Source organism: Lissotriton vulgaris, chromosome 3_1, assembly GCF_964263255.1.
Source record: "Lissotriton vulgaris chromosome 3_1, aLisVul1.2, whole genome shotgun sequence".
NCBI classification, from domain to species: domain Eukaryota; kingdom Metazoa; phylum Chordata; class Amphibia; order Caudata; family Salamandridae; genus Lissotriton; species Lissotriton vulgaris.
The window spans coordinates 939,782,809-939,804,447 of NC_141689.1; the positions used below are offsets into that span (position 1 = coordinate 939,782,809).

The window sequence follows — 21,639 nt, forward strand, 5'->3', positions numbered from 1 at the left end:
AGGCCTTTTTGGCATGATGAGGAGGCCTGGTACAAGTGAACAAGTCTTAGTGGTACAAGAAATGCCGGAATCTCCTTAGAACAAGAATTTCTAAAAGTGTTTTCTGACACTCTTGGAAAAATAGCAGGTTTTAAGTACAGGATCAAAATTAAAAAAAAAGGATGCTGTGCCTGTGAAGCACAAGGTCAGATCAGTACCATTTAACCTCAGGGCTGATTTAAATGTAGAATTAGAAAGATTGGAGAAGTCTGGGATCATTGAGCCAGTGAAATCCAGCTTATGGTTAAGTCCATTGGTGGGCGCACGAAAACGGAATGGAGAGATCTGTTTGTGCATCGATCTGAGAAGTCTTAACAAAGATTTGGGTTGATGCACATCCGCTTCCAAAAATTGGTGCTCTGTTAGAGGAATTCAGGGATGCTCAATGGTTTTCCAAGATTGATTTAGCTTCCGCATACCATCAAATCTTGTTGGAGGATGAATCATGTCATTAAAATGCTTTTAATTCACCTTTTGGATCCTTCCAATTTTGTAGAATGTGGTTTGGTCTCGCGTCCACGACTTCGGTGTTCCAAAAATTCATGCAGTCTGTGCTACGAGATGGGAAGGGCGTCGTCATCTTCCAAGATGAGGTTCTAATTTTTGCAAAACATTTAGAGGAGCATGATAAGATTTTGATGACAGTGCTTGGTACCTTTGAGGAAAAAGGTATTGTTGTAAAAAAAAAGTGTGAGTTCTGGAAAAGAGAAATAGAGTTTTTAGGACATCTTGTGTCCTCTGATGGGCTAAGTCCCAGACCTGGTTTGGTAAGAGCGGTTGTTGTGTCCTTGCCCCAAAAAGGATGAGTTACGTTCCTTTTTTGGGGTTGTGTGAGTTTCTCACGTTTCATTCCTGACTATGCTAGCAAGATGAAAGTACTCTCCAATATGCGGAGGACGAATGTCTCTTTTGTATGGGATAGTAACTGTCAGGAGACTTTTGAGCTGGTCAAATCTGAGATGGTAAATACCAAAACACTCAGAGCTTATGATCCAGCAGTTCCGTGTACTATCACTGTTGACGCTAGCAATTATGGTCTAGGGGCAGTGCTTACACAATCCACAAGTGTGAATGAGGCTACCATTAGCTAAGCATCTAGAGTTCTAAGAGATCCTGAGTTTAACTATTCTGTGATAGAAAAGGAGCTTTTGGCATGCTATTGGGCATGTGAAAAATTCAGAACATATATTTGGGGCCGGAAGTTTATTATACAAACTGATTGTAAACCCCTGCAATACATTCTGGGGTGAGAACGTCTCAAGTATGCCACGCCTGGCATTGCACGGTTAACCACCAAACTTCTGCAGTATGATTTTACTGTTAAACACATTCCTGGAAAGCAGAATGTAAGGGCTGACATGTTGTTAAGACTACCCTTAAGTGAAGATGATACTTTGGATGTGGAGGAAGACAGGGAATATTGTTTTATTGCAGTTGTGGATGCTGTTGAAAGCAAAGCTTGCAGTGAATGGAAGGAAGCGCTGACTCTAGATTCCAGATTTGCTGAAGTCAAAGAATACATTGTGAAATGTTGGCCCAGGGAGAGAAGTGTGTCCCGGGCTATCCAGCCTTTTTGGAAAGTGGCGGAAGAGTTATCCATTGAGGACGGAGTAGTCATGAGAGATGCTAGATGTGTTTCCCCCCCATGACTGTCCGTACTAAATTGGTTGACTGTGCACATGACGGCCATCTGGTGGCAACCATGACTAAAAGGCGGGTCAGGCTGCATTATTGGTGGCCTTAAATGGACAAGGATATAGTGGAGATGGTCAAGGAATGTGTAGTTTGTAGTGGTACAGAAAAGAGGATGAACGTTGCTACTCCTCTTCAGCCCATTCCTTTTCCCACAAAGCCATGGCTTTAAGTGGGCAATGATATGGTTGGCCCTTTCAATGTTCTACCACACAACTTATGCTTTGTGTTTGTTCTTATGGATTTCCATAGCAAGTGGCCGGAAGTCAAGTTCTGCTCCTCTCCCACAGCCAGTAATGCTATTCTGTTTTTAGTTTTAAATCTTTTTTTATTGACAGGATATAAGCATTGAACAGGTCAAATCACCTACAACCCAGCGGGCTGGCAGAGTCTATAGCAATTGTACCAGGAGGTTGAGGCAGCCTAAGGCTTTGACTATTCTACACAGCATGCCACCTACAACTCTACAGGGCCGTCCGCGTCTTAAGGCAAGGAACTGGTAGGCAAGATTGAGGGCGAACACCCAAGGGAATTGTGAGGCAGGAGTTCCAAGTTATCTTTTGCAGACCTTGAGACAATAGACCCAATGTCAAAACAAATCCCACACCCTCCCTCCACCCAATCTCCTCAGTGAGCCATCCAATCCAGGAAAAGGGAAAGAAGAAAACAATATTGATTTCAGGAATCCTATGGGCCACCGTTGGGACACTAAATCTGCAAGAGGAAAGGAGAGCGAGAGTAAAATCCAAATATACTTAAACAAGGGGCAGGGGCGTCCTCTGGGATCAGTTTAAGGATACGAGATATCGGGGGCAGGTCACTTCCTGAAATTCTGTGGAAAGAATAGTCAAGAACGGGACCCAGGTGTCAGCAAAGTCTGCAGACTTCCCAGCAGCTGCCATGGAGAGCTTTTCCATCGCTAAGAGGTTCAACAGCTGATGCACCCAATGTATGTGTTCCGGAGCAGTGTCTGTCTTCCACCGTGTTAGTATTACCCTGTGCGCAGCGTTCAGTGCAAGCGCCATTTGCTTCCCCTTAAGTGAGCGTAGGGGACATGATAAGTCATTAGGAAGGCCCAGAAGGGTGTATGCAGGGAGCCGGGGTATGAAGGTGGTGAATCCCTTATCAATGTCATTAAGTATCTGATCCCAATAGCGAGTTAGTTTGGTGAATTGCCATAGTAGGTGTAAGAGAGTCCCTGGACTACCGCGCCCCCTCCAGCAGAGGCCATCGCACTGGGATTGCCATCGGGAGATCCTATCAGGAGTATAGTACCAGTATGTCGAGTTCTTGAAGGCCGTTTGTGTGACTAGGAGTAGGTGGTGTGGCAAGCTTGGTAAAAAACATCCTCCCATTCCTTGTCCGATAGGGTACGGCCTAGTTCTGTTCCCCATCGTTTCAGCCCAGCGGTGCTTGTCGAAGGGAGAGCCGCCGTAAAGAAGGCATATATTTCCGAGATTAGGTGCTGGTCGTCTTTTTTGCTAAGGACCCATTTCGGAAAGCCAGGGGTCGTGTCTCGGGCCCCGATAGCCAGTGCGCCATTTGCGAGTGCAGGTAATAATCGGATGCAGACAGGTTATAGTCTGCTCTGAGTTCTTTGAATGGGATCAGCCCTCCAAGATCAAAGAGATGGCCTAGGCGTTTGCAGCCCCCCTCGATCCAGCGTGTCGCCACTCAGTTATTCACCCCCAGCGGGAAAGCAGGGTTCATGGAAAGTAGGGTCAAGGGAGAGGGGAAGGTGGACAGATGAGCTCTCCGGGATACCCTGTCCCACGCGAGAATTGTAGGACGCGTGACGGGAGAGGAGTATAAGCCTCATGCGCGAGCCGATCGTGGGATCCAGGTATCACGCCAAATGTGGTGGCCCGCTACGGTTTGGTCCACGAACACCGAATATTTCTCGGTCATGGGGCGGTTCTACTCCACCAGGCACCGCAGCTGGGAGGCGTAGAAATATCAGGCTATATTAGGGAGGGCTAGGCCTCCCGCTTTCTTAGGTCTCTGAAGATGTGCTTTGTGCAATCGGGGCGCCGACCTGCCCTGGATGAACCCTTCTATCTCCGACTGCATCTGCCGAAGTGTGTGCGGAGGGGGTTCAAGCAGTAGCGTTTGAAATAGGTAGAGAGCCCGTGGTAGTATATTCATCTCAACCTCAGATAATCTCCCGAACCATGTCAGAGGCAAACGGCGCCAACGATTTAGATCTGTGGGGATTCGTTGTAGCAGTGCAGAGCAATTTATTTCCGCCGTCCGTACAAGGCTTTTGTGGAGGACCAGCCCGAGGTATGTGATACCGTCAGCCACCCAATCGAATGCAAACCGATTCCGGAGAGCCTCCTCTGTCTGGGGAGAAGCTGTGAGGTTGAGCACCTGTGACTTTTGCATGTTGATTTTAAAGCCAGAGAACTGGCTAAATTCACAGAGGTCGTTCACAATAGCCAGTAAGGAAGCTAGGGGTTGGGCCACTGAGAAGATAAGATCGGCATATAGATTGAGATGGTGTTTATTTAGGCCAAAGGGAATACCACGGGCAAGAGGGTTATCTCCGAGACGCTGAGCCATTGGCTCCATTTAGAGGACGAAGAGCAGGGGAGAAAGGGGGCACCCCTGTCGTGTCCCCCTCCCCACTGCAAAGTGCGCCGAAAGGACACCATTGACCAGAACGGCTGCCCGGAGCGTGCTGTAGATGCTCTCAATACAGCCCTGGAAGCACGACCCCATTCCAAAGCGTTCCAGAGTCGCAAAGAGGTACGGCCAGTGTACACGGTCGAATGCTTTCTCTGCGTCAATTGCTAGAAGAGCCTCTTCTTTTGACTGATGCACCTTGTCAATAAGATGTCAGATGCGTTTAGTGTTGTTCCCACATTGCCTAATCGGAATGAAGCCGGATTGATCGGGATCAACAAGACCTGGCATGTGGGGATTTAGTCTGTGTGCTAGTATACTAGAAAATAATTTGCCATCTATATTCAATAAGGAGATCGGTCGGTATGAGCTACAAAGTTCCGGGTCTTTACCAGACTTAGGGATGACCAATATAGAGGCCTTCAGCATAGAGGGATAAAGAGACCCAGTATCCGCATAGGAGTTGAATAACCGTGCTAGCAGCGGAGCAAGTTCCGCACAGTAGGTCTTGTAAAAAAGGGCACTAAGGCCATCAGATCCCGGTGCTTTCTGTAGCTTCAATCGCGCGATTGCGGGTATCAACTTGGCTATACGAATAGGTGCTTCCAGGGAACCTGCTTCTTCCTCGGGTAAGGGTGTTATGGCCACCCCGGCGATGTAGTCCGAGGGATCTGAATCTAAAGTGGGGTCTGCCGTGTAGAGCGCACTGTAGAAGGAGTGGAAGGCTGCCACATTCTGGGTGTCGACGGCGATGGAACGGCTGGAGTCATCACGGAGCGTTGGGACCGAATGCGCTTCTTGTTGGCTGTGAAGGCAGTGTGCTAGCATGTGGCATCCTTTGTTGGAGCCCACAAAATATTTGTGTTTTAGGCGCACTGCTGCGTGTTCGGCACGGTCGAGATCTAGGCAACGAAGTTGAAGGCGTTCTTTCTCTAGGTGACTCCATATGCGGGGGCCACCTGTATGTTTATGTATGGCCTCCAACTCCCTGACTGCGGATTCCAGTTCCGTGCGTTTCGATTGCCTAACCTTGTTGTCATAAGAGGCTTCAGCTATAGGGGCTCCCCTAGTGACCAATTTGAGCGCCTCCCATACCGAGGATAGTGGAGTGTCATCCCTGTTTGTCGCGATATAAACTGTGATGCAGCGCCTGACGTCTGCAACTACACTGGGGGACCTAGGCAGGGAATCTTGCAGGCGCCAGCGCAGTGCGGGGGCAGCACTCGCAGACGGGAAGCGCATGGACAGTGTGATATGTGCATGATCAGAGAGGGCCCTCACCTCGATAGTCGCCCCTGTGACGAAGGTCCAGCCCGCGGAGGTAACTAGAAAGTGGTCTAACCGGGCATATGTTTTACACGCAGCTAAGTAATAGGAATAGTCCCTGCAGGTCGGATGCGTGCAGCGCCAGGTATCCTTAATTCCGGCATCGCGCAGCCATTCCTCGCCTGACGCTGAGATGGAGCTGCGCCCCCAGTGCGAGAGCCTGAACAATTGAGGTCCTTGTTCATCACTAAGTTAAGGTCCACTCCTACCACCACCACTGGGTCAGGAGAGTGTAGTACTGCAGCGCAGGCCTCTATCAAACATTTCTCTGGGCATTCATTAGGGGAGTAAATGGAAGTGAAGGTGCTGGAGGAGGAGCCAATTTGGAGGCGTAGGGCTAAAAGGCGTCCTTTGATCTCCTGTATGGGCCCAACTACTGAACCCCTAAAATGTATGGCGACTAGGATGGCCACTCCACCCCTCTTGCTTGTCATAGAGGACCAGTACTGGTGGGGAAAGTGTTTGTATTGCATGTGGTGGGTATCTGATGTCAAGAGGTGGGTATCCTGAAGGAGGCAAAGATCAGCACCCGAGTTTTCAAAAAGGGACTACACCGCTCTCCATTTAGTTATATTGTTGAGGCCCCGTACTTTAAGGTCTAGATGGGGGCGGGAGGGGGTAGTTGTGTTCTGAGCAATGGAGCTCCGCGCCTGAATGGAAATGAGTTAGGAGGAACCTGGGAGGCGAAAACCTCAAAATCTGTACCATTATGGTATACATGGCCTGTATAAGGACTCACTGAGGAGGAAACCCACCCAACTCCAAAACAAACCCCAATACAGAACAACAAAAATGGCACGACAAGCACCCAACAGGGCTGAAATTGGTTGGATACTTCAATGTGGTACGAAACAACCGCAACCGTGCGGGAATGACAAGAGTTCGTCATGTAGTAAAGGGGAAGGCGTCAGGTCAAGTCCAAGAAAGCGGGTAAGGATGGCAGTCCTCCAGCCCGCTCGAGCAGTGACTTCCATATGTTAGTAAGTGGGAAGAATCAGGCGGGAGAGGTGTTGGCAGCACTGCCAGCCAGTGATGCCAGGACACCGTCCCGCTCTTTTGCGCGGGCAGCTGCGTCCGGGCCAAGGGGCGAGGAGGAGGGTCCGCCCACGGTGTGCCATCGGTCTTGGCGTGTGCTGTGGGGTGCAGGTGTTCCCAGTGAGTGCGCCGACTCCGGAGGCGGGATGCCAAGGAGGTCGTAAGCCCCCACGCGTAGGGGATCCCCTTCTACCCCAGGCACTGGGTGACGGGCCGGAATTCACGTCTCTTGTGCATTGTGACCGCGGAAAAGTCATGGTAAAGAGTTGGTGTGAGGCCCCGAAATTGCAGGGGGTGAGAGTCTCTGGCCTTACGGAGAATACATTCCCTTAGTTGAAAGTTGTGGACACACGCCAGGATGTCCGGTGGAGGTGCATTACTCTGGCGAGGCAGGCCCACTCAATGGACTCTATCAAGTTGTATCTCTGTAGTGTGATCCGGGCCCAGGATATGCCTGAACAGGGCCTGCACAAAATCTGCGATGTCGTCTTACTCCACTCCCTGTTTCACCCTGTGGATACGCACATTGTTGCAACGGGAGCAGTTCGAGATCCTCCGCCTGCCCTTGGAGCTCAATATGTTCTTTGAGTAGGAGAACCTCCTGTTGCAGCATCTGAAGTTCCTCGTCATGACCATTCTCATGTTCCTCCAGTGTTGCGACCCAGTCCCCAATGTCCAAGACATCGCAGCGAACTACTCGTAAATCTACTGCCAGTTGGTCTTTGAGTTCTTGGAGGTCCTCTTTAAGGGCGGAGCAGAGCGATGCCATGAAGGCCTGGGTGGCCGGAGCAGCGTCCGCTCCACCAGCCGCCCCTGTCGACTCATCCTGGCGTGGGCTCAACTTGGGTTGGAGCATGTCCTTGACCGAGTGGTCTTTCTTAGGGTGCCCAGATGCCATGGGGGGGGGGCCACTTCCCAGCAAAGACCCTGCTGTGGTCCGACGTCGGTAAGCAATGCAGGAACGAATTTGAGGAGGGCGTGTTGAGGGTGTAGTAAGCCTGGCGTATATGGTGAGCGGAGAAACCAACGGCAGGATCAGGACAGCAGATGTAGCGATGTCGATTGCAGGTGGTTGCAGCTACCAGCAGTCGTTGAGGACCCCTGGAGGGGATTGCAGTGCCAGAGCAAGTAGGGGTCGCGATGGGCACAGGGGCCCGCAGTTAAAAAGGTCGCGGGGGAAGGGGGACAGCGCCACGTCCTTTCCCACGCTGTCCACCTCAACGCCCGCCAAACCATTCCTCAATGGCCCACTGAAGGTGAATGGGCCCACGCGCAGTCGACGGGGAGAGATGTCTTGGTCCACCCTAGGGATTTAGCACAGGCACTCACTGGGTGTTGGAAGCGACCCACAGGATCATGAGGGTGAAAGTCTAGGTGCTGCTGTTGTGGGCGAGGCAGCAGTACCGGAAAGCACGGTGGCCCCTTGGATCTCCCCGCCGCCCACGTCAGTGCTATGGTGATGTCAGCTGCAGGTATTTCCAGGGCTCTAGCACCACTCCCAGCAGAGGTGGGGGGGGGGGGGGGGGGGAGAGGAACGCGCCGGCAGGCCTCGGGGTCCAAGAAGAGCAAAGGGCGGGTCGTACCTGGAGTCCTCCTGGGCGGGGAGCAGAGCAGTGGTGCGGCGCGGAAAGGCCGGTGAGAGGCTTGCCAGTCGCGCTCTGGGACTGTTTTCTATGTCCCGCTCAATGCAAGCCGAAGCTGCAGCCGCTCTCCAGCCCAGAGCGGCGCTGTGTCCGGCCGACGCACCGGCGTCAGGCAGGGCCCAGAGCGTCGCGGGAGGGTTTGGCGCGCGGCCGCAGGCAGAGTCTCAGGAGCGGGCTGTGATGGGTAATGTCCGGCTCCTCTACGATCCGCTCCAATCCCCTCAGTGGATGCCCCGCAGACAGCGCCCGCAGGCCCCCACAGGCGGCGGAGGGAAGCACGCCAGGCTGGCCCCAGTCAGCCGCTGTCACCAGGCCTCAGCAGCACAAGAATAGCACCGCACGGCGGGGCTCAGCGTCCGGGCAGTCCGAGGCGGGCCCCCGCGCCTCCAACAACTTCTATGGGGTGTCAGAGAAGCAGCGATGGTGTCTTCCGCCCAAAGTCACCCGTAGATGGAAGGCGATGTTAGTGCTGGTGAGTTCGGCAGGCTGGAGCGACCGTGAAGAGCGTCTTACACAGTCGCCATCTTGGACAAGCCCCCTGCTATTCTGTTTTTAAAAGATTTTCATGCGGGAAGGGTTCCTAGAGGCTCTTGTCTCGGATAATGGGGTGCAGTTTGTCAATCAGGAAATGAGTGTGTTTTTGAATGAATCTGGCGTGAAGTATCTTAGAAGCTCTGTTGGACACCCTCAAACCAACAGTTTGTTAGAGAGGATGAACAGAGTGGCGGTAGAATGCATCTAGTGGGCAAAGAATCATTGTTATGACGTTGAGGGTGCGATCAGGTCCATGCTCTGGTTTTACCGCACTACGCCATATTCCCTAACCAAAGTGGCGCCTTTTATATCACTCAAAGGTAGAGTACCCACTTCTGCACTTTATTCTGCTTGGTTTGCTAAGAACGATTTGTGATAAAGTATCATGTTGGGTTGACAATGATGCGCTGGAAACACAAGTTAAAACTGCACAAAAGAAGATGTCCGATAGGTATAATCAAAAGAAGTCTAAAGACAGTCAACGAGACTCCAGGGCACTTGGTTCGTATAAAAAGCACCAGCTTTTTTTTAAAAGGTGGAAGGTCCTTTGGTGAACCAGTCTGTGTAGAAAAGGTTTGTGGGGGTGCTGTCATGGTTCGTGGAGGATATTGTTGGAACCTAGCTAAAGTTGTGAAAGTTCATTCTGCAATTGATATTTGCAATGTTACCAGAAGTATTGAGCTTGATGCTCTTACTGGTCCAGCCTTTGTATCCTCAGGTACTGTCGCTAAAACCAATGTCACTTGCCAAGTACCAAGGAAGTCTATTCGTGCTAGAAGTCTTCCCTGAAAATTACGCTGAAATTGCAGTACTGCCATTTTGCACATTGTTTATGATGTCCTGATTGTAATGTATTTGATTTTGTTCATCTATGCTTTCTTTGTTTTCGTTTTTTTTGTACATTTCTGTACTTTACTTAGTTATCATTTGTGTAAAAAAAATAGATAATTTGTTGTGCTTACATATGCTTGTTTAAGGTTCCACATAGAACCTTTATGTGTTGTCATAGTGCTCTGTGGTGCCTGTTCTGAAAAGAGTCAGTTGGTGCCTCTCTTCTGTGCTGCGAGGAGCGGTGGCTCGTTGTACCCACGAAATAAAGCCTGTGACCAAAATACAGCGTCCTCTGGTGAATAGTCTACCCTTGGGTTACAACAGGCTGCTCAGCATGTAGGCAGCAGAGAATAATCATAATCTGCGAAAGATCATAATCAGACCATACTCTCAGCTTTTCACTGCTTTCGCAGGTCACAAGGCCAGTAAAAGGGAATACTTTCACCAGCAGGTTCTCCCACTCTGGATATTTACATTTTTGAAGAAGCATAAGAAACACTCCTTTTCCATCAATAAATGACTCAAGGCAATAAGGGTTCATTTCAGTTATTGGTATGGCTGCTCCCTTGTACATGAACTTGATTGTCATTGGCATACACTTGAATCTGAAATAGATATTGAGAGATCAGCTGAAGCAGCCATATCAGCAACAGTCAGGAGACGGAGGACAGCACTGTATGCCGTCTTCCTGGACTGAATTCCAACTGCATGTCATGTGGAATTAAATTAAATTCGATGAATTTTTAGGGTGTTGAGTAACCTCATTGTAGTGGTTGTGTAAGCTTTGGCAGTTTCACAGTTTGATATGTCTGACTGTGTAATTCATGGAAAAATGAAAAATAAAACATTAAATGTTAAGAGAAGTAAATATTACCTGGCTTTAAAAACAATTAAAACAACAAAACAAGAGCCGGACAGTATTGAGTTCGCGACAGAGTACACAGACCTAGTGTAATAAATCACTGGGTTGGACAACCATTTGTATTGACTGAATTATTTTTTATATAAAAATTTTTTTGCAAAAAGTTTTTGGCATCAAAAGATACACCACAACATTCATAAGTATACAAGAACAAATTCAATGAACTGAACAGAAATTGTCAAAACAGTGCAAAACACAACAGAATTGTCATACATAAATAACATGGACAACTGTGAAAAGGCCTCAAATTAATTACTTTGCAGAGGCTCCAATCCTGGATATACAATAGACAAGGGGAATATTATGTTTAAAAAGAAAACCTCCTTGTAACAACCATCACGAGATACACAATAAATAACACATCAGGTGCTAAGGCTAGGAACAACATAGGAACAGTAAACAATTCCAAAGCGGGGTTTTTTTGGTTGAGTCCTAGCGAGCCCTAATAATTTTGTATCTCGGAAGTGAAAACGTCGACGCGTTTCGAACCCACTATCATTCGACGGGTTCTCCTCAGGACAGGGACTGGGGGGTCGTTGTCACTGTGAAACAATTAGGACAATGTGTAAGCGAGGAATTTTTTCATTAGCTCATCGCGTGGACTCGTCCACTTAAAAAATCAAAAGAGTACCTTATTGGTGAGATGGAGGAGTCACTCCCTGCAGGAGGAATGAAATATGAGATTTACATTAGATACTATCTACCTGTGTCGTGAGTGTGCTATGCCTGAGGTGTAACACAAGATCAAAGCGTACCTTGACAGAGGACGATGTTGCCGCTGAACAAGGACGGGGTGCCGGCCGTGATCTATTTCTCGGTGTGTGATTCTGGAATCTGGGGAGAGGGATAGAACTTAGTATTTCTCTTATGGCCGAGATACTGCACTTATGAAACGTAGAGTAGGTAAAGAGTCCTACCTTAGTTAACGTGGCGATTTGTTCAAATTAAGCGCGTGGGAGGCGGCGGCCGCCGCACGGGCTGGCGTGCTGTTGAAGCGAAGGGGGGGTGTGTACGTTAGGACTGATATTGTAATAACCATGGAATAATGCGGGTCCAAACAGAGGACACATGTCCCAAGCAGATGACTTACTTCTCGGCAGAGAATACGAGCTGCAACGGTCCGGCACACAATGACTTCTGAGAGACAGCTAGTAGCTGGAAGGGGCGTGTTTCCCTGTATTTGAACAACCCAATAGTCCCGGTGCATTCTGGGATTTGAAGTTGTTTCTGGGGAAAGCAGCACACGACTGTTCGAAGTGCGAGGGTAGATCTCATAATCCTGTTATTAGGTACAATACGGTTACAAGAGTAGCAACGGCTTCAGCAGACTGACAGAGCGGACAGACCAATAATTCACAGATTGCTGAGTTCGTTCAGATCGTTCAAACCTGACACGGCAGTGTCGAATTTCAGGATGAGGTATGCCTCTTTTTGTGCCAGTCTTGAATCAGGGTCCCCTCCGGAACCCGGAATATTTTTTATGCTTGCCAGGATGGTCCACTTGAGATCGTTTGCTGCATAATCTTTTTTCAGAAAGTGCGAGACCAGAGGCGCAGTGAGCACTTTGTTGTTAATACGGGATTTATGCTGAATTATCCGCTGGCGCACTTCTTGTGTCGTCTTCCCTATGTAAATTTTGCTGCATGGACAGGTGATTGCATACACTGCATATTTTGTTTTGCAATTAGTGAAGTCCTCATGGCGCCAGTGTTTTCTTCCATCGGTGAAGTGTGTGCCTTCGATCGTCAAGCCGCAGACTGAACAAGTTCCGCATTTGTGATGACCTTTCACTGGACCCATATTAAATAGTGTGCTTTGTGTCTCTTTTTTGATTGCACCCCTGGTGGATGAGATTTGCTGTCCTATACTTCGATTTTTCTTCAGTGCGAACAGGGGCTTGCCGATCTCTGGGATGATTTCCTCCACGAGGTGCCAGTTGCTCCGAATGATTTTTTGTACTGGATTCGTATGTGGTCCGAATGTAGAAACGCATACCATCCGATCTGTAGGTGACTTGACCCTTTTCTGGAGAAGGTGTTCTCTAGGTGTCCACCTCGCTCTCTTCATCGAGTGTTTAACGAGTTTCTCTGGGTATCCTCTCTCTTTCAGTTTGTTTGTGAGGGCTTCTCCATGGATGTTGAAATCTTCAGTTCTTGAACAATTCCTTCTCACCCTCAGGAACTGTCCGTAGGGAAGGTTGTTCTTAAGGGTCTTCGGATGGTAGCTTCTGTAGTGAAGCGAATTATTTTTATCGGTTTTTTTCTGATAAAGGGTCGACTGGAGACCTTCAGGTGTAGCTTTGATCTCGACATCCAGGAATGGCATCACTTGGTGGTCATAGGACAGGCTGAACTTTATATCCGGACTTCTGTTATTCAACCAGTCATGGAAATCTTCTAGAGTTTGTGGTGTACCATTCCAGATACACCACACGTCGTCTATGTACCTCATCCATTGCCCAATATGGGCTTTGTACGGGTTGTTATATACGAACCTCTCCTCATACTGGGCCATGTACAGTATTGCCATCTCAGGTGCGAACGGGCACCCCATTGCTGATCCTTTGATTTGTAGGAACATTTCCTCTTCAAACACAAAGAAATTCTTCTTTAGAGCAAGGGCCGCGAAGTTGACAATCAGCTCGGTTGGTACCCTGTGGGGACGTGGTCTGGTGTCTAGGTACCATCGTACCTTCGCGACACTATGGATTTCATCAACAAAGTGGAAGGCTTGGATTTTGACCCAAATACTCAACTTTTGGTCACAATGGACGTGTCGTCCTTATATACTCAAATCCCGCAACAAGACGGAGTGGATGTAATCGAAATGTACCTAGACACCAAACCACGTCCCCACAGGGTACCAACCGAGCTGATTGTCAACTTCGCGGCCCTTGCTCTAAAGAAGAATTTCTTTGTGTTTGAAGAGGAAATGTTCCTACAAATCAAAGGATCAGCAATGGGGTGCCCGTTCGCACCTGAGATGGCAATACTGTACATGGCCCAGTATGAGGAGAGGTTCGTATATAACAACAACCCGTACAAAGCCCATATTGGGCAATGGATGAGGTACATAGACGACGTGTGGTGTATCTGGAATGGTACACCACAAACTCTAGAAGAGTTCCATGACTGGTTGAATAACAGAAGTCCGGATATAAAGTTCAGCCTGTCCTATGACCACCAAGTGATGCCATTCCTGGATGTCGAGATCAAAGCTACACCTGAAGGTCTCCAGTCGACCCTTTATCAGAAAAAAACCAATAAAAATAATTCGCTTCACTACAGAAGCTACCATCCGAAGACCCTTAAGAACAACCTTCCCTACGGACAGTTCCTGAGGGTGAGAAGGAATTGTTCAAGAACTGAAGATTTCAACATCCATGGAGAAGCCCTCACAAACAAACTGAAAGAGAGAGGATACCCAGAGAAACTCGTTAAACACTCGATGAAGAGAGCGAGGTGGACACCTAGAGAACACCTTCTCCAGAAAAGGGTCAAGTCACCTACAGATCGGATGGTATGCGTTTCTACATTCGGACCACATACGAATCCAGTACAAAAAATCATTCGGAGCAACTGGCACCTCGTGGAGGAAATCATCCCAGAGATCGGCAAGCCCCTGTTCGCACTGAAGAAAAATCGAAGTATAGGACAGCAAATCTCATCCACCAGGGGTGCAATCAAAAAAGAGACACAAAGCACACTATTTAATATGGGTCCCGTGAAAGGTCATCACAAATGCGGAACTTGTTCAGTCTGCGGCTTGACGATCGAAGGCACACACTTCACCGATGGAAGAAAACACTGGCGCCATGAGGACTTCACTAATTGCAAAACAAAATATGCAGTGTATGCAATCACCTGTCCATGCAGCAAAATTTACATAGGGAAGACGACACAAGAAGTGCGCCAGCGGATAATTCAGCATAAATCCCGTATTAACAACAAAGTGCTCACTGCGCCTCTGGTCTCGCACTTTCTGAAAAAAGATCATGCAGCAAACGATCTCAAGTGGACCATCCTGGCAAGCATAAAAAATATTCTGGGTTCCGGAGGGGACCCTGATTCAAGACTGGCACAAAAAGAGGCATACCTCATCCTGAAATTCGACACTGCCGTGTCAGGTTTGAACGATCTGAACGAACTCAGCAATCTGTGAATTATTGGTCTGTCCGCTCTGTCAGTCTGCTGAAGCCGTTGCTACTCTTGTAACCGTATTGTACCTAATAACAGGATTATGAGATCTACCCTCGCACTTCGAACAGTCGTGTGCTGCTTTCCCCAGAAACAACTTCAAATCCCAGAATGCACCGGGACTATTGGGTTGTTCAAATACAGGGAGACACGCCCCTTCCAGCTACTAGCTGTCTCTCAGAAGTCATTGTGTGCCGGACCGTTGCAGCTCGTATTCTCTGCCGAGAAGTAAGTCATCTGCTTGGGACATGTGTCCTCTGTTTGGACCCGCATTATTCCATGGTTATTACAATATCAGTCCTAACGTACACACCCCCCCTTCTCTTCAACAGCACGCCAGCCCGTGCGGCGGCCGCCGCCTCCCACGCGCTTAATTTGAACAAATCGCCACGTTAACTAAGGTAGGACTCTTTACCTACTCTACGTTTCATAAGTGCAGTATCTCGGCCATAAGAGAAATACTAAGTTCTATCCCTCTCCCCAGATTCCAGAATCACACACCGAGAAATAGATCACGGCCGGCACCCCGTCCTTGTTCAGCGGCAACATCATCCTCTGTCAAGGTACGCTTTGATCTTGTGTTACACCTCAGGCATAGCACACTCACGACACAGGTAGATAGTATCTAATGTAAATCTCATATTTCATTCCTCCTGCAGGGAGTGACTCCTCCATCTCACCAATAAGGTACTCTTTTGATTTTTTAAGTGGACGAGTCCACGCGATGAGCTAATGAAAAAATTCCTCGCTTACACATTGTCCTAATTGTTTCACAGTGACAACGACCCCCCAGTCCCTGTCCTGAGGAGAACCCGTCGAATGATAGTGGGTTCGAAACGCGTCGACGTTTTCACCTCCGAGATACAAAATTATTAGGGCTCGCTAGGACTCAACCAAAAAAACCCCGCTTTGGAATTGTTTACTGTTCCTATGTTGTTCCTAGCCTTAGCACCTGATGTGTTATTTATTGTGTATCTCGTGATGGTTGTTACAAGGAGGTTTTCTTTTTAAACATAATATTCCCCTTGTCTATTGTATATCCAGGATTGGAGCCTCTGCAAAGTAATTAATTTGAGGCCTTTTCACAGTTGTCCATGTTATTTATGTATGACAATTCTGTTGTGTTTTGCACTGTTTTGACAATTTCTGTTCAGTTCATTGAATTTGTTCTTGTATACTTATGAATGTTGTGGTGTATCTTTTGATGCCAAAAACTTTTTGCAAAAAATTTTTTATATAAAAAATAATTCAGTCAATACAAATGGTTGTCCAACTCAGTGATTTATTACACTAGGTCTGTGTACTCTGTCGCGAACTCAATACTGTCCGGCTCTTGTTTTGTTGTTTTAAGTTAGAGTGGCCCAGGCCGGTCAGTGACAGGGCCCAAGCCTTCCCCAGTTTCCCCTTTAAAAACAATTAAGACACTGCACTCAGGAGGCCAATTCCAGAGATGTAGCAGCTGATTTAACTTCAATCACACATGGTCCACTGTTCAAGGATTTTGCATACCTAGATTTGTGTAGATTCAAGGAAGGCATACTTTTTCCAATCACAAATTGCATTTTCATAAAAGGACATTTTGCCAGCATGATGGGATTTCAATATTCGCAAATTTAGAAGTAGGGGCCGGTTTGTGGGCATTCCTGGGTGTATCTAACTGAAACATTTGGTGAACAACAGCAAAGGGATTCACCAAGTAATTTCATGTGGTTTCCATTCCTGGAACCTCAATCAATAGTACTCCTGCTAAGGTAGAAATACACATTTTTTGCATGGTACCAACGAGGAGAAAACACCACCAAATAGAAATAGGGGTGTAGAAGAAGTTTTTACTTTCATCTTTGTACTAGCCAAAGCTCCACAACCGGGGTTGCATTATAGTGGATCAGCATTACAAAATGCTCATGACTCTAGGGATTAAAAGAAAAGTGAATTTTCATGCATTGTATCTTCTGCAAGCTGTACAACCTAAGTATTCACAGTCACTCATTAAAAACCTAATGGAAAAAATAAGGCATGTTCCTGTTTTTCTATATGATAGTCTCACCGAAGATCTAATAAATATGAACATAATATTTTATCACAAAATACCCGATATCTTCACAGGCTTTCAGTTAAATATCCCCTTATACTAAAAGGCAACGTACCATCATATTGTTTAAATCCATTTTCATCCACTGCAACCTCTGAGTCTGGCTAAAAAGGAGGAGAACAACAGTGTTAAAACCAAAATGCTTTTCATTTAGTCAACAAATACTCTGTAATATAACAAACTAAAACGTGTACCGCTTCAATTAAGATGTGATAAAAGTGTGTTTCCAATGCAAGTATAAAGCAAAAGCAAATTGGAGGGATACAGCCTGAGAACTTGGGGGAGTAGTACGTGTTGGGATAGAAATATCCTGTGCATGTTCCCCTATGTGCCCTACTATAGGTGAATCTGGTAGCCAGACAATTTATGTTGGCCCAAGACTCACTCTAATCTAGCGTGTGCGCTGAGGCAATGGCCTGCCCCTGGTAAAGTGAGTTCAAGAGCCTTTGCGGTGATCCGGAGAAAGCCCTGATAATTGTTGTAGGACTACTGTCGATGCCCAAGGTGAATTACGCAAAGTGGTGGTGAGAGCATATCGCGTTTTCCGTGTCAAGTGGGAGGAAAGTCTACTGACCAGGGGCAGCCCGTAATGTGCCTGAACAGTGGGTCGGGCCATATGCGGACATACATACTCACCCATCCACTTGCACACCCATCCATTGACAAGCGCACCCAGATACACCCACCATTCAAAGAAATATACTCACCTGCCATTCGCCTAATTTCTAATCTCCATTTGTGCAAATGGTAAGGTGTCCCCATGAGACCTCTCCCTCTTTGTGAACGTTTAAATAAATATTTTTTAAGACCAGACAGTGGTTCAAAGGACCACTACCTACTCTAACAAAATGAAACTTAAAGGTTCAATTTCATTTTTTAAACACATAATAAAAATAAAAAGATTGCTTTATTTAAAGGCAATCCCAGACATGATAGTTTGCTGACCCCGGCAGTCCACCATCCATTTGATGGCTGCAATTCCCAATGGGTTGCCCAAATTGCGACCTACCTCATTTTCATGAGGTAGGTCTATTTTCGACCCCATTACGAATCACTATCTCAAGTTTGTAATCTTTCTTACATTAGGAATGAAAAACTTCCTAGTAAGCATGAAGAAAAGTTTGATTCTATTAAGGACACGGAGGCAAGGATTATGCCCCGATTTCTTTTATTTATTCCATTCCAGCAGACTTCAACAGTAAACAACAAATCTAACTTTCCCATGAGGCAAAGGGAAAAGAACTACAACAGTTCCTCCAATCAACATTCAGATCCTCCCATACAGGTGAACATCCCCTGCATGTCTTCCTCCTTTTTGACTGACAGGAGCACTTCCATTTTTTGCATCACTCTCCTTTATTACCATTGGAATCGGAAATAAGCAAAACACAGGAGCCATGAACCTGCACGCCATAAATCAGATCTCTTAGTAACCTATCAGAATACGCTCAACACATGTACCATGATGACATTCTTGGGGAAGGAAAACAGGAAGCCGATAACTCAACATAGACATAAAAAACCTCCTCCCCATGACCATGATCGAAAACCCAAATACTTAGAACTTATTACTTCCGAAGAAAAGAATAAACCATTATCAATTTGGGCTAGCAAGAATTCCCAGGAACCATGGGCGGGAATAATCCTTGCCTCCATGTCCTTAATAGAATTGAAACTTTCCTTCACGCTTACTACGAAATATTTCATTCCATGTCAGGACTGGAGGTGAGGATTATGCTCATTCAAAGCTTATCCACCACCAGAGAGGCCATGCCATGTCAAGGACCAGTTTAAATTAAAACCAATAAAGAGTCCGAAGACCAGATTGCTGCATTAATGATTGCTCCAGGCGAGTCCCTAGGGAAAAAGCTTTAGAGGCCAGTGCACCTCTAACATAATGTGCGCCAAATTGCGAAACATCATAACCCGCCTCTTGATTGGCACAGCAGATGCATCTGGTTGGGGGAGTGACTACTTTGAAAGGTTTCCTGAGGGAGACTAACAACTGGCATTCTCCAGGCGGGTGGAGTTCTTCCATCATGTTCTCCTGTGCCTTTAGGAAGTGCACAACACACAACTTTGGGGCTTTATCGAAAGCTGGGTAGGACACCACTTTCAAATGCGATTTAGTGCATCTCAAAAATATGAGGGGTGACCCTTTGGAGAGAAAATCCTACCAGTGATGTCTAGGGCTCGGACATCTGACACCCGTCGACAGGACACCAGGCACAACAACATGGCGAGCTGTGCCGAGAGCTCCTTGCGTGACAAGTATTAATTTTCTACCATGACCAAAAGAGATAGAAAACATTGTTGATATCCCAAAGAAATGAGCATCTCGGTTCGGGGGCAGCGCCAAGCGTATCCCTCGCATCGGTTTGCACACCAACGAATGTTCCTCAATAGGAGACCCCTGCAAAGGGACGTGGCCTGCAGAAATGAGCGATCTAAAGAAGTTTGTCTGATAAACTAATTCCTGGGATTCTAGAGATGCCAACAAATTCATGATAGGGACCACATCGCACCACCACGGTACCTTAACCATTTTGAACACACTAATAAACACATCTGGACCATGCAGATCTTTAGCGTTTGTTGGTGCCCTCTGTCCAGGCTGCAGCCGGCATTCTTTCAGCTTCCTACAAAAGTCTGGGACTTGCCAGGCTTGCCCGGTAATCTGCCAAGCGATGAGGGGCTTGCGTCTCAGGATCACTAATTTGTAATGATTGCTCAGGGGATTCCGAAGGAGATCCAGAGCATGGGTAGAAGGATTGGAGAATCCCAGGAAAGTTCCAGAAGATCTGGAAACCATACTTGAGACCTCCTTCACGTAGTGACTAGGACTACTTTTGCCTTCTGTCTTCTCACTTGGTCAAATAACTTCATGGTCACTGCGAACAGAGAAAATGCATATCCCATCTCTATCCACCAATCCTGTATGAAGGCATCCAGTGCTGTAGCCAGAGGATCTGGCTTCCATCTGAAATACATGGGAACTTGGTGATCAAGCCTGGAGGCAAATAGGTCCATTGTGAAAGGACCCCACAGGGCTTCCAATGTTCTGAAAACACTTGGGTCAGTTGTCACAGACTCGTGCCGGACCACTGTATGGAGCACCAGTCAACCACTGCACTGGAGGCTCCGAGAAGATACTCCGCCATAACTGATACGCTGTTGGACACACAAAACCTAGAAATCTTTGGCCAAGTCTGCCAGAGCTTTTGACTTGGTGCCTCCCATATGATTGATATACGGGACGGCTGAAATGGTGTCCTTTTTCAGGAGCACAGTGTAGTGCACCATGTCCTTCGTCTAGCATTGGATTGCAAAGGACCCTGCCATAAGCTCTGAACAAATTATGTGGAGTTGCTACTCCTATGCTGACCATTTTCCTCCTGTAAAGGAGTCCCCACAGCAGGAACCCCAACCCGACCTGCTGGCGTCAGACTCGATCACTAAATCTGGATCGGAGCAGGAGATGGCGATCCGAATCTAAACCACCATGTCTGCCAGCCACAATTTCATTTTGCCCTTCACCTTTTCTGTGAGGGGAATCTGTTCGGAATACTGTAAACCCTTGCGTAAATGAGAAGGTTTAAGTCGCTTGAGTGCTCTGCAGTATAGAGGGCCGGAAAGATCGCTTCTATGGAAGAGGAGAACATGCCCACCACACGGGCCACCTGCTGGAGAGATATTGTTGGTCTGGAAAAGGTTCTCCTAAATTCTCTGCTTATTGTGGCTATTTTCTGGGAGGGAAGGCTTAAGGTCCTTTCTACTGAGTCGATGACGAAGCCCAGAAACATTATCTGCTTGGATGGACCAGAATTGATTTCTGCTCATTGAGGATGAAGCTCAGACTCTCCAGTAAATGGATCGTCATCTGCAATTGCTCCACCAATAGATTTGGACTTTGGTACACAAGGAGTAGACCATTTAAGTATATTATGAGGCAGAATCCGTGGGACCTGGACCTAAGGTTTACCATCACCGGTTTGAGCACCTTGATGAAGCACCAGGGGCAGAGGAAAGACCAAACTGGAGTGTTGTGAATTCGTATTCCTGTTCTTGCCATCGGAACTGGAGGGACCTGCGGTGAGGAGGAAATATGAGAAATGTCAGGTATGCCACGTCCTTTAAGTCCACGCGTACCGTCTTCGGGCAGAGCAGGTAGCACAAGAGATGGATTCCCTCCAACTTGAAAGGGCAATAAACCAGCCATCTGTTGAACTCCCTGAGATGATCAGTGACCGTTGTCCCCCATATCTCTTCTCCACTAAAAAGATGCTGCTAAGAAAATCCAGGGGGTGGAGTTGGGTTCTGGTAATTGCTTTTTTCCGCAGGAGATCCGAGACCTCTTGGTCTATCAAGGCTGCCTGATCATCAGCAAAAATCAGTGCACGTGGCAGAGAAGATTTGATTGGGATCCCATAAAACTATGTGGAAACCTGTGGCGGTTTGCAGAACCCATGCGTCGGATGTGATCTTCTCCGAATTGTGATTGAAATTTGCCAACCTGCCTCCCACCTGTAGTTGTGAAGAATGGCGAACTCTCACCTGCTAGGACTTGGAACTACCCTCTGGAACAACCTCTTGTGTTATGACCGCGGACAAAGAACTCTCCCTGACGGGACTGGTCCTGCGTCTTCTTGAAACCTTTGGGTAAAAATTTGGGGTTGGAATATCTTTCTGATAGATGTTTGTGCC

At 47.4% G+C, this 21,639-nt stretch overlaps 1 protein-coding gene across 2 annotated transcripts in view; it reads right to left on the reverse strand.

Annotated features, from left to right (window-relative positions):
- NMRK1 (nicotinamide riboside kinase 1) overlaps positions 1–21,639 on the reverse strand; it is a 290,257-nt gene that overhangs the window by 173,427 nt on the left and 95,191 nt on the right. For both annotated transcript variants that reach the window (XM_086961285.1, XM_086961286.1), the window contains exon 4: positions 16,991–17,039. In XM_086961285.1, the coding sequence (XP_086817411.1) occupies positions 16,991–17,039 (49 nt within the window). The remainder of the gene's footprint in view (positions 1–16,990; positions 17,040–21,639) is intronic.